Source organism: Amia ocellicauda, chromosome 18, assembly GCF_036373705.1.
Source record: "Amia ocellicauda isolate fAmiCal2 chromosome 18, fAmiCal2.hap1, whole genome shotgun sequence".
In the NCBI taxonomy this organism is placed as follows: Eukaryota; Metazoa; Chordata; class Actinopteri; order Amiiformes; family Amiidae; genus Amia; species Amia ocellicauda.
Window position 1 is genome coordinate 16,258,389 of NC_089867.1, and position 13,145 is coordinate 16,271,533.

The 13,145-nt window shown below is 43.1% G+C and overlaps 1 protein-coding gene across 2 annotated transcripts; it reads left to right on the top strand.

The window, feature by feature from the left end:
- Positions 1-1,923: 1,923 nt before the first annotated feature.
- capzb (capping actin protein of muscle Z-line subunit beta) lies at positions 1,924-12,627 on the top strand. Of its 2 annotated transcripts, XM_066690533.1 has the most exons (10): positions 1,924-2,097; positions 4,222-4,311; positions 6,228-6,349; positions 6,437-6,550; positions 7,018-7,159; positions 9,141-9,257; positions 9,519-9,584; positions 9,684-9,760; positions 9,995-10,104; positions 11,612-12,627. In XM_066690533.1, exons 1-9 carry the CDS (start codon positions 2,095-2,097, stop codon positions 10,095-10,097), a joined length of 834 nt encoding a protein of 277 aa, XP_066546630.1. In that variant the 5' UTR covers positions 1,924-2,094; the 3' UTR covers positions 10,098-10,104; positions 11,612-12,627. The 2 variants fall into 2 exon arrangements, with proteins under 2 accessions (XP_066546630.1, XP_066546631.1); XM_066690534.1 differs by lacking the exon at positions 9,995-10,104 and having other exon boundaries at positions 1,925-2,097.
- Positions 12,628-13,145: the final 518 nt, after the last annotated feature.

The following is a 13,145-nucleotide window of genomic DNA, read 5'->3' on the forward strand; positions in this document are numbered from 1 at the left end:
CAACCGCGGAGGAGGGCGAATCGGGGAGAGAGGCTGTTCAGCAGGGCCGCGATTTCACATGGTGGTGTACGATACAGGGGTCTCACAGCTTACACAATACTGAACTGATTTAACTTATAATAATAATAATACACTTGCTAATAGCAGAATGTGAATTCAAAACGCAGTTTGCAGTTGTAGTGTAATACACTGTAATAATGTCTTATGGTAATACAGCAACAATGTAAGTGTAGGTTCTCTCCCAAAGCTGGAGTGCAGGGTGCGTCTGGGTAACACGTAATACTGTTTATAATGGGGATGCATTTTACAATTACAGATAAAAACGTACAGATTTTAATGCTCATGCTTATAAAAATCATTAAAATAAATCAATCTCAATAAGAACCAAAACAAAAACAACAACAAATACATCAGTGCATTAATAGAACCAATTAGTGAATTTAACTAAAACAAATATCCATTAACATTCAAAGAAAAACAATTCAGAGCAATCTGATGTATTGTATCATAATGGGTAAATGCATTAACCAAAACATGCTACTAAAACAAAGCAAAATAGTCTATGCATTCCTTTTCTTGTTTTTAAAACAGTCAACACATCAGACAAATCATAAAAGTAACACATTCTTTAAACAATCAGATCAAAACCCTTGTGCATTTAAAAACATTTTAAAACAGGGACTATAAAAAATAAAACGAATACTTTAACTATCAATATGGAAATGTTCTTCCTATGCTTCCCACTGCTACATGAGATAGATAGGGGAAGAGGCCAGGGAAGTCTCTCTGCCTCAGGTTCACTCCTTGCACCCCCAGCAGGTCCTCTGGGACGGTGACAGTCCTTACAGGGAGGGGTTATTTCAGGAGGCTATATGCATGAATAATATAATCATATTTATTAATAATATTTTAATATATTAATATATTGTATTTACTTAATAATTACTCAACTTAATCTTTTGAATAAACTTTGCTATGCTATAGGCCTAGATTTTTTATATTCGACTGTACTTATTCTAAACTGGAACCTTATGTGTCTAACATAACTTATTTTTGTGTTTATGCAATACAAACGTCAGGATTATATGTTGTGGTTTCCTGTTGAAACCTTTGAAGTGGACTGAATTTAATAATTCTCCCCATACATCCCCTCCAGACCACTGAGGACTAACTCTGCCTCCTCTCTAATCCACTTCCTCCAGAGCCACTCCTTCTCATCCCTGGCCCCTAAGTGGTGGACCGACCTTCCCACCGAAGTCAAAACAGCAGAGTCCTTGACCTCCTTCCGGCGCTAACTCAAAACACATCTTTTCAGACTCCACTTGTAATTTAGTCATTCATTCTCCTGTAAGATTGCACTTTACAACGTTTGATCATACTACTTGCCTTGCGTTACTAGTACTCATATTATGCTGATTTCCCCTATGCTCCCTTTCCCTTGGCCCTTGACTGTGACCTGCACTCAGCGTTTACAATCTAGGATGTAATACCCCATATATTGTACACACTTGTGTAAATTGGAATTTGTAAAATGTATTATGGTTTGAATTGCACTGTAATATGTAAATTGGAATTTGTAATGTTTTATGCCTTGAACTGCACTGTATTTTTGCACTTTCTATTGCAAAAAATAAATAATAATAAAATATCTTGGGCTGCCTCATCATAGCCACAACCTAGAAAATCAGGCTTGTTTGAATTTCAGGAGAATCAAATGAACCTTTCGAGTCGATTGGCTACACTGGACTGACTCAAATCATAAATGAATTGACAGCCCACCGCTATTCATTACGGCAGGCTGTGTCTGTGCCCGGCCTGTCTATCCACTCCCCTTGCGCTCCATACTTGGCCATGGCTCAGGTGCTGCGCTGTGATTGGCTGCTCGGCGGTGAGAGCGGCGTGACCCGGATGTGCATGCCCACCCCACCTCGCGCTGTCTCCGGTAGAGGAAGTTCTGTGTCTGACTGGGCTGGGCCGCGGGACTGCGACTTGGAGGAAATTAAAACCTTAATAAAAATATAACCGGCAGCACAAGACCGTCCTCTGCACCCCGACCCCCCGACTGCGGACCCGGACACTCAGATAGGCGCAACCATGGTGAGAGCGGGGCGGTGGGGACGGGGTGGCCGGTCCGTTATAGGAAGTGTTTTGAAAAAAGCTGGCGAAGGGCTGCTGGAGTCAATGCAACTGCCAACAACAATAATAATAATATGAATAATGATATTCGTAGTAATAATAATAACACAATGCCAACAACAACTCAGTGCTGGTGCATGTTCGGTTTTAACAGTAATCGAGATGTTAGGGTGGGGGCTTCGGCGGAGTAGGCGCTGTGCACTGCCACCCCCACCTCCTTAACACCCCCCGGGGGTTAAAATAGCAGCAGCGCCACGGAGTCGGGGATCTGCACCCCTTCCTTGGGGACGCAGGCCGGTTGTGCAGATCGGGCTCTGTGTTGTTATTGTGTCTCCTGTCATTGTTGCGGTTGAAAGCAGATCGGCTGTATCCGGTTTCCAGGCATGGAATGTTACGGTGCGGCGGCGTTCTATTTTAAACTCCAGCTGACTGACCGACTGACTGCGCCGCACGACGGCTTACATAAACACACTTCTTGACATACTGGCTGGCACTCAGACTGACACTGCTGGACAGACTGACAATCTGATTGGTAGTTGGTTTGACTGAGCATTTTTACTTCTTGACTGGAACGGTGCATGCTCAGTATACTGTAACACACGCACACCCTGGCTAGCACAGCTCCAGTACAGAACACACCGGCCACAGTAAAAACAGAGCAACAGAAAATGCAATCTAAACCAGTTAAACACAGGAGAATAATATAATCTTGAACAGCTTCCTCTGGGGACAGATGTTTAACGTCTTCACAGAAACAGCCCCCCCACCCCACCCTGTCAGACTCTCTCTCCAGATGTTGACCCTGGACTGGTCCAGATGTTGGTGAATGTTTAGTAGGAGGGAAGCTATTAGTAAACAGTGTCACAGAGTTGATGCATCACAAAGCCTGGTCACAATGATCCCTGTACCTAAGCTGTCCTGCACACTTGATACAGAGTCAGTAAGCTGTATAAAGTCTCTGCACTGTATATAAACTCTGTATATTGCATATAGTCTGTATACTATACTCTATACATCGTTTGTATTATTATTTATTGGCAGATGCCCTTATCCAGGGTGATTTACAGGTTACATGGGCAATAATGTCACCCTGGATAAGGGTGTCTGCCAAGAAATAAAAATAATAATAATACAGTACTGATTTCAAATCAAGCATAAAGAATTACAGAAGTTACAATATTGTTCATACTGTTCACCTCATATAGTCTGGATATTTCCTATAGTCTGTGGTGCTTATGTGCGTGATCAGATAAAATGTGGACATTGTGAAGCTTGATGCTATGGCCAGGTGGCTGTTGTGCAGCTCTAGGGAATCACATCACAGGATCCACCAGGATTCCCCTACAGCAGAGTGAGCAGCACATTCTGATGGCACTATATTCAGTGTTCTTCTGTGCATCGCATATGTTAATTGTTTTATTCTGTGGGTCATTACTCAGGAGAAAAACAGTGAACCTCAGCTTATAATGACACAGAGGCGTCAGGGTGTTGTATTCTGACTGCGCAGCACAACTTGCAATACAAGAGAGTGTTTAGAAATTGGAGATGTTAAATATATTTGGTATTCAGATGTCTCGTACCACACTTTTCCTTATTGGCTATTATTTGCATATTAAAGGAGTTCTGGTTTAAAAACTGCAAATTCAGTCTTGGGGCTGTGTCCACTGTCAGGTCAGTGCAGCTGCAGCAGGAATAGTCTCATCAGATAACTGAGAGTTTGACTGTCCTGTTGTCCTCTGAGAACTTTACTTCTGGCTGTCCCATTTGACACATCCAAGTTTTCTTAACTTTTTAATTAGCAGGCCAATCCACTCCTGCTGCTTGGCAGGTATGTCCAGTCAGTTGTGAGACAGTGTTTACAGTGAAACGCTGGAGTTAGTTAAATACGCTGCTGTGATTCTGTGTGTTGCACAGAGATGGAAATCCCCTCTGTGAGTCCTGTACAACACACAAGTAATCAGACGTATAAATACTGTATATATTGTTCCATATAGTCCGTATACTGTATGTGCTGTAGCCAATATATCTGCAGATGCATATACTGTCTGCAGCCTCTCAGTGTGTCTGTCTTTCCGTCCATTTCAGAATGACCAGCAACTGGACTGTGCTCTGGACCTGATGAGGCGCCTGCCACCTCAGCAGATCGAGAAGAATCTGAGTGACCTCATTGACCTGGTGAGTGACAGCGCCGTACACCGATCAGCACAGGTGCTCCACAGCAAGGCTGTGGAAACAAGAGACCGTTGGAAGCAGTTTGGTAGTCAGATATGGACCCCTCCCCTCTGCCTCCCTTACTCTCCCTCTGCCCCCCTCTCTTCCTCTACCCTCTTCCTTCTCCTTTCTACCTCCACCGAAACAAACACACACACACAGTCTCTCTCTCTGTGTCACATGACTCCCAGATGGTCTCTGTGTTGTGGTCCCAGCAGCTCATTAGATGTCATTATGAGAGCTGTCAGTCATGCTGCCGGCTGCCACACTGTCTCCAGTGGTGAGAGGCCTTCAGTCTGAGTGAGAGGGTGTGATTGCGTGAGTGTGTACGTGTCTGAGTGGGTGTCTTTCCATTTATGTTTGTCTGCTTGCTCTCCCTCTGGCAGTGAAGGGGTTACCTGGGTCTGTGTTGGTAGGTTCCAGGAATACAGAGTTGCATCTAGGGAATCCAATCCCGGGATCCCAGACAATTTTCTAGTCCCAAAATACCGGGATTGAAAACGTGAAATACCCAGGATCACGGGATTGTGGCTAATGAACAATGTGACGGCGCAGTAATTCTTGTACTTCTTGTAATTCTTGTATTTATAAAAGAAAATGTGCACAAATACAGAGACTCGTCACCTGTTCAAAATTTGAATCTGAAGTACAACACCTGCAGATTCAGCCTGAGTTCAGCCGATCAGCAGAGGAAGGCACTGCTGAGGCCTCGCGGACTCCAGCTTTAAAGGGGCAGCTGAAGTTCATGAGCAGCGTGAGCGACGCAGCAGCAGCATCGTGTGATGAACTGCGTCAACACAGAAGGGTTCCTCTTTGAAAACACAGGGGGATGGGGCTGAACCTGCAATTAACAGTAACTTTCTGATGTCAACTCTACCAAACCAGTGTGGAGTCCGAAATCGCATTTTAGCCGCATGTGTTCTGTACACAACATACGCACTGGTCTAAAAGAGACAATTGAATTTAGCTTTCTTCGTTCTTTTTTCTTAATTGCTGTTAATATATAATAATAATACTGTTTAACTGCTCAGTGTATGTTTTAGTGTAGTAGTAGTAGTCTAGTGCTTGTGCCTGTTTTGTGCGCAAATGTGCATTTGTCTAAATTTACGCCTTAACTATGTTTTCTCGATTGTTATATAAAAAGCATGGCTTATTGTAGTACATAATGGTTTTTTATATGTGAGTGGAGTATATAAGCCTACATTATAGTTTGTCTAATAATGCATGCGTCTCATCTCTGAGACTCTAGGTTACATAGTACAACAACCTTTTTAACATTCAATGCGATCAATAATGTGATATGTAAATAAAAACGTTAACGTATTTAAGAAAGCAATAGGCTATTAATTTTGTTGTTTTCGTTGATTCTATTGGTTGCATTATAATTATTACTACATTTAAAAATGACCCAGCTAATACACAATGTTGCCACAACGTTGCAGCAACGTAATGTGTGTTAGCTGGGAAGCTCTTTTTAATCCCCTGATCCCGGGATTGGATTCTCTAGTTGCATCTCTGTGGCAATGAGGGAACAAAGTAACTAGTGACTGTGTGTGTATCTCTCTCTTTCTCATCTTTATATCTCTCTCTTTGTTTAGGGTCAGCAGTGTGACTGGTGGGGTGGTTGTCTCGTGTCACTGGACTGTATAACTGCCCCATCACCCCACTGCACCTGAACAAAGGGCTATGAACTGAGCGCAGATCTGAGAGGGAGGGAGAGGAGGTGGTGGGAGACTGAGGAAAATAATGAATGCCAAACTCCCCCCCTCTCTCTCAGATTCTCTGACTGTGTCTGTTTGTGTGTGAAAGTGTGTTATAAGAGGACCTCTTGTCCTCCATCCCCTTCTCTCTCTCACCCCCTCTCTCTTTCCCTCCCTCAGGTGCCCAGTCTGTGTGAGGACCTGCTGTCCTCAGTTGACCAGCCGCTGAAGATAGCGCGTGACAAGATCGTGGGCAAGGACTACCTGCTGTGTGACTACAACCGTGATGGAGACTCCTACAGGTGATGCTGACACTGACATACCTATGCTTTGATCGACTGATGCATCAATACAGTAGTTGACTGTGTCTGTCTCTCTGTCTCTCTCAGGTCTCCCTGGAGTAATAAGTACGAGCCCCCGATCGACGACGGGGCCATGCCCTCCGCCCGTCTGCGCAAACTGGAGATCGAGGCCAATAACGCTTTCGACCAGTACAGAGACCTGTGAGTAACCATCTTATCCAGTACAGAGACTTGAGTAACCATCTTATCCAGTACAGACACTTGAGTAACCATCTTATCCAGTACAGAGACTTGAGTAACCATCTTATCCAGTACAGAGACTTGAGTAACCATCTTATCCAGTACAGAGACTTGAGTAACCATCTTATCCAGTACAGAGACTTGAGTAACCATCTTATCCAGTACAGAGACTTGAGTAACCATCTTATCCAGTACAGAGACTTGAGTAACCATCTTATCCAGTACAGAGACTTGTGAGAACCATGTTAAACAGTACAGAGAGACCTCTGAGTAACCAGTACAGATGGGTCAGATATTGAGTATAGTACAGAGACCTGTCCTAGAACTGGGCTGTGATTGTAACCTTGAGGGGATGCGTCTAAAAACCTTGAGGGGAGATGCTGTGATAGGTGCTTCAAGGAGCGTTTCTCAATGCTGCTCTGTGACAGGTACTTTGAGGGGGGCGTGTCGTCGGTGTACCTGTGGGATCTGGACCACGGCTTCGCTGGTGTCATCCTAATCAAGAAGGCTGGCGACGGATCCAAGAAGATCAAAGGCTGCTGGGACTCCATCCATGTGGTGGAGGTGCAGGTGAGGAAGGGAAATACAGAGGGAGAGAGAGGGGGAGATGCAGAAGTAGAGAGGTGGTTATATCTCAGACAGAAAAACAGATGTTATTTATTTTGGGAAAAAGTGAAGAGCTGGTGCTCGTCAATGGCAGTATTCAGATTGGCCGGCCAGAAGTGAATATCATTGTATTCAGGTACCATCTGCAATTGTATACTTACATTTCCTTGTCAAATGCTGGACTGTGAGTTGCGAGCTGCAAAGGGAAGAAAAGTAGGGAATAAATGTAGCATCTAGGATTGGCTAGCTTTTGAAAAATTGCACACAGTGCACTAAGAAAATATTTTTTTATATGCACAATGTTATTGTTCTCCAATCTAGGATGTTCAGGCAGATGTCATAATTCATAATGCAGTGTATAAAATAATTTTGAAAGATGGAAATAATTCGAACAGTGAAATATTTTCAGTAATAGATCATTTTCAGAGAGCTTTATATCTAAACATCTGGGAAAGCCCAGTTTTACAGACTAGATTTTAGTCAGCTTCAAGGGCCTGTGCCCTTTGTAACCCTCTGTAATGGATTAGCACCTGGACCCTAATTGGGCCTAATAGGCCCACATACCATCAATCAAAGGGACTTTCTCCTGCTAACTAGTACCCCCAGAAATCTGTGGATGTTGTTCTTAAATTCTGCGGTTTATAAAGGTGTTTTCTGCAGCATTCTTCAGCAGTGATTAATATCAGAAATAAATGCGTTTTGTTTAATGAAATGAACAGTTAAAAGGCATAAACTAAGACAATGATGGATGCCTAAACATTTATACATTTAAAATTAATATACAACACTATAATTGCCAATTTGATTGACAATGCTAACCTATTTGTCATGACAATTCAATATGAAAATGAAATAGAATAATAACCTGATTTTAAAATGCATACAATTACATGCACTATAAATGCAAAAGCATATTATTTTTAAATGGCACATTCTCTGATGCATGTATTGTGAACATTGTTTGTAAATGCCGGTGTAACTTTAAGATCATTTTTATTAGACTGAGACATAAGGGTTTACACGTCTACACAGCGATGCTGGGAATCTGAAATACTGAGCATCAACTGTTACGCGTAACAGACTGATCATGATTAAACCAAGTTAAACTTAGGAACCAATTGGTTTGCATTTATTAACATGTTAACGTTCGTTAGCTGTGTGTGTGCACGTATGCAGGGCACGTTATCAAGCCTTTTCTCTTTAGAAGCCACCGTTTTATGTATGGTTGTTGTTGAGGTCCTCTGGCGTTTTAACATTAGTTCAGGCTGGGAGGAACCAGCGCTATAGGACTTTCACTTTGTGTGCTAATTTGAGATGATCATCAATTGTTGATTTTGTTTGTGTGGTCAAGGATTTTGTTACAGACAGTACGAAATAACTTGCAGCCATTCTCGTGAAGATCTATGTGCTCCCTGCCCTCTGCCCATCTTTTCTTTTTGCTTTCAAATGCTATTTGGTCTAGAAAATCTCTCCAATATAAACCTGCCTCTCTGGGTAACTGATCGTGTTGACAGAGTTAATCTATTTAGTGTTGTCCTTCCTACGACTGTAATAGCAAATCAAACAATACAAAAATACATGATGGAGATTGTTGACAAAAGGTGGTTACAAGTGAATGATATGCAAAATAGGCACTACTTACTTTATGTAATGTTATTGACAACTAGTGGTTAAATACGGTACCACTTTATTTTTTAACATTTTTCCCTGTCTATCATTCAAAAAGTGGCTTATTCTGCACAAGGAAGAGAATTCTGCGTAAGATCGTGGATTTCTGGAGGGACTAGCTAACAGCCATGAGGGAGGGAGGAGAGATGGAGGAGAGAGGACAGGTTATAGTGTCTTCTCGGGGAGAGGAAGGGTCTGAGGAGCCGAGTGAAGCACAGGGATTGTCGCTGCTGTCCCACAGCTAGATTGACACCCCTTCTTCCTCCTTCTCTCTCAGGAGAAGTCCAGTGGCCGCACTGCCCACTACAAGCTGACCTCCACTGTGATGTTGTGGCTCCAGACGACTAAGACTGGCTCTGGAACCATGAACCTAGGAGGCAGCCTGACCCGACAGGTAACACACTGGCCAGCATGCCTGTACACTGGTAGACAAGGGACACTGACACGCCTGTACACTGGTAGACAAGGGACACTGACACGCCTGTACACTGGTAGACTTTTTGTACCCTGAAATGTGACACTGATAGACTCCACACTGGGGAAATATTTGCACTCACTACTGGATTACATTTAAAGGAGTCTCCCTCCATCTTTTTCTCATTCCCTTTCTCTGTCCCTCCTTCTCTCTCCCTTTCCCTCCCTCCCTCTCTCTCAGATGGAGAAAGACGAGACGGTGGGAGAGTCGTCTCCACACATCGCCAACATTGGCCGTCTGGTGGAGGTGAGTGGAAGTTGCAGCTGATACTGACACCCCCACATCCTGGCATGGTCAATGAGGAATCTCCTCATATTTCTCCTCATCCCTCTCTCTTTCTCTCAGGACATGGAGAATAAGATCCGCTCCACTCTCAATGAGATCTACTTTGGAAAGACGAAGGACATTGTCAATGGCCTGAGGTAAGGCATGGACTGGACTGGACTTACACTGGGACTATGTTCCAGCAGACAGACAGAACTGGGCTGTGTTGGGAGTGTCTCTCTCTCTTTTCTTATACTATCCTCTCCCTCCTCATTCTGCCTTTTTTTTCCTGCTCTTTTCATTTTTCTCCTCCCTTCTCTCCTCTATTTCTACCTCCACCCCCCTCTCTCTTTATACTTTTTCTCGCTCCATCTCTCCTCTCTATCCCCCAGATCTATTGACTCTCTGCCTGATAATCAAAAGTACAGGCAGCTCCAGAGAGAGCTGTCCCAGGTACTGACCCAGCGCCAGATTCTCATCCAGCCCGAGAACTAGACTGCAGGTACAGCTGCCTGCCTGAGTGGAGCCGGCTGTGTGGGGCTCCCATTGTCAGTGTTACTGACTGTGCTACTGACTGCACCACCGTGTTACTGACTGTTTTACTAACTGCACTATTGTGCTACTACACTACAATGTAGCCGACTGTTACCGTGTGTCTCACTGTGTGTGTGTGTGTGTGTGTGTGTGCGTGCGCATGCATTTCTCTCTCTCACCATACAGTGTGTGCGCGTGTGTCTCTCTCTCTCACTGCAGCGTGTGTGTGTCTCTCTCTCACACTGCAGCATGTCTCTCTCTCTCTCGCTGCACTGTGTTCAATTCAATTCAACGTAAGCTTTATTGGCATGACATTTGTATACAAGTATTGCCAAAGCATGTGATATAATTGATGCATATAAACAGGAAAATATAGATTTATAGAAAATAAAGTAAAACAAAAAACTATTTAACAAAAGTATACATCAATTAAACTTTAACATAATTAAATTAATAAAGATAATCATTGAAATTAGTATGATTAGGTACATTTCAATACATAGAAGTAATGTATCATAGTAAATAATCGTAATAATATTTATGAAAAAAAAAACTAGACATCGATAAATGTTCTTCATTCCCAGTAAAGTCCCCCACCTTAGAAAGCAGCTCTAACACTGCCCCCCTCTGATCTGCTGATCCTATATCAGACTACAGGCTGTGTGGCTGCCCCCCCTCCCTGTAGCAGTGGGCCCTGCAGTTGCTGGCTGTCCACCCACTGTCCACATTGTCCACACACTGTCCCTACATGTCTCTCTCACACTGCAGCGTGTGTGTGTATGTGTGTCTCACTATGCATTAGTGTTACACAGTATACCACGGTACTACAGAAAATGGGACTATACCAGCATTTTGAAGGGAAAAAAACAAAACTTTATTATACAAGTGAGGATTTGATCTGGCTATCTGTCTCTTTAAGAAGGATGCTGACAGCGGTGACGTAGGGCTATTGGCGTGTAAACAGTGCAGAATGAGTGTAATATGAGCCGCGCAGCAAGAGTGAAGTGGAGACACAGATTCTCGTTTTGTTCTTTTGAGATGGCAGCAGCACCACCGAAACTTATTGGCAAAGAGGGGGCCCGAAGTGAAATATGGCGTTACTTTGTCGTCAAAGTTTTTTTTTTTTTTTGTAAAAGTATCACAGTATCGAAATTCATGACTTGGTACCGAAACTAAAAGTTTGGTATTGTGACAACACTACCGTGCAGTCTGCGTGTCTAAGTACAGCAGTACTAACCCTGCCCGTGTTCCTGCCTGGTGACCTAGGTCAATAGTGATGTCTGGGCCAAGCATGGGGGTGGGACACTGGGCTGTTGCTCCTTCCCTGCGAAGCAGTATGAGGGGTTACAGCATGTTACAAAGGGTTTGAGTGAGGGGTGAGATTAACACCCAGGCAGTTGGGAGATGACAACTTCACTTCGCCTCTCACTCTCTGCCTGTTTCTACCCTTTTCCCTCTCCTTCTCTCTCTCTCAGGAGTGTCCAGACTCTGGCTGATAAGTCTAAGCAGGAGGCTCTGAAGAATGACCTGATGGAGGCGCTGAAACGCAAGCAGCAGAGTTAGAGCCTGACACCCCCTCCTCCCTCAATCTACTCCTCCCTCCCGCCACCCTTCCCTCCCCAGCACTGTGCTCTCTGCTAATCAGGAGAAAAGGCTTTTTTTAATAGTTTTTTTTTTTTTCTTTTTTGTTTATGGAGCATCTCATCTCTCTTAAGCGCTTCCCTCTCCTGTATTAATAGTCAGTGGTGTTATTACTATTGCCATTATAATCATTATATTATTATTATTATTATTATTATGATTATCATCATCATCATTATTATCATTACTGCCCTATCTGCTGTAGACGGTGGCAGTAATGTAATAATTGGCTGTAGATGTTTTTTCCCCTCCTGTTTATTCTGCACCCCCCTCCCCCCAATATGTATAAAATGTAAAGGTCTGTCTGCAGCCAGGCTGGAGAATCGCAATTTTGTACAAAAATAATAATTAAAAATTGAAATAAAATTTGGCAACAGATAGTACTGTAAACACAGATAGTTATCTCTTTTTCTGTCTCTCTCTCTCTCTCTCTGTCTTTCTCTCTCTGACCGTTAGTCAAAGTCTGTCTCGTCACTCCACCTACCCACCCACCCACCCACTCCACAGTAACACACTGTCAGTCAGGGTGTCTGCCCGTCTGTAATCGCTACACACATAAATGCACATTCTTACACCAAACACACACACACATTCTCTCACGGGGGGGTGGATCTCTATCTCACTGGACAAGAACAAGTGCCACAGATGCACATCTGCTCAATATCTTTGTCTCTCCCTCCATCTCTCTCACTCTCTCTTTCTCTCTCTGTCGGGTAAAGGTTTCTCTTTCACTCTCTTTCGTTGCTGAAGCTTCTTCTGACTGTTTTTTTTGTAAAGCTTCTAACTCTGAGATATCGATGTCCTGTAACGAGCCTCCGACACGAAATAAAACCAAACAGCTGAAACTCAACCGAGCGACTCGACCAACTCATTTCTTCCAGAGTGAGAACCAGTTTTACGATTAATCTGCATGTGAAAACTTGCAGAGTCTTATACTCTTGGCAGGATCTTTATTATTATTAATCTAATCACTTGGCTCATCCAAAACTAAAAGAACCTGGTATGTGTTACTCTGTATATTTTTGCACTGGGTTAGAACTTGGCTCAGTCTGACTACTTACAGGAACTATGATGGCAACTCTGGTCATGTCCCACTTTTCTATGCATAACCAGCACCATTTCTACTGACATTATGCTTCAACAAAAACAAACTTGCAATCACAAATACCTATATTTTAAAATATAGCGATATATAACGATCTAATACAGTGTCTGTATACAGATTAATGATTCTTTATAAAGTAGCTTAATATACTGAGTGTAGTGTTATACACTCACCTAAAGGATTATTAGGAACACCTGTTCAATTTCTCATTAATGCAATTATCTAACCAACCAATCACATGGCAGTTGCTTCAATGCATTTAG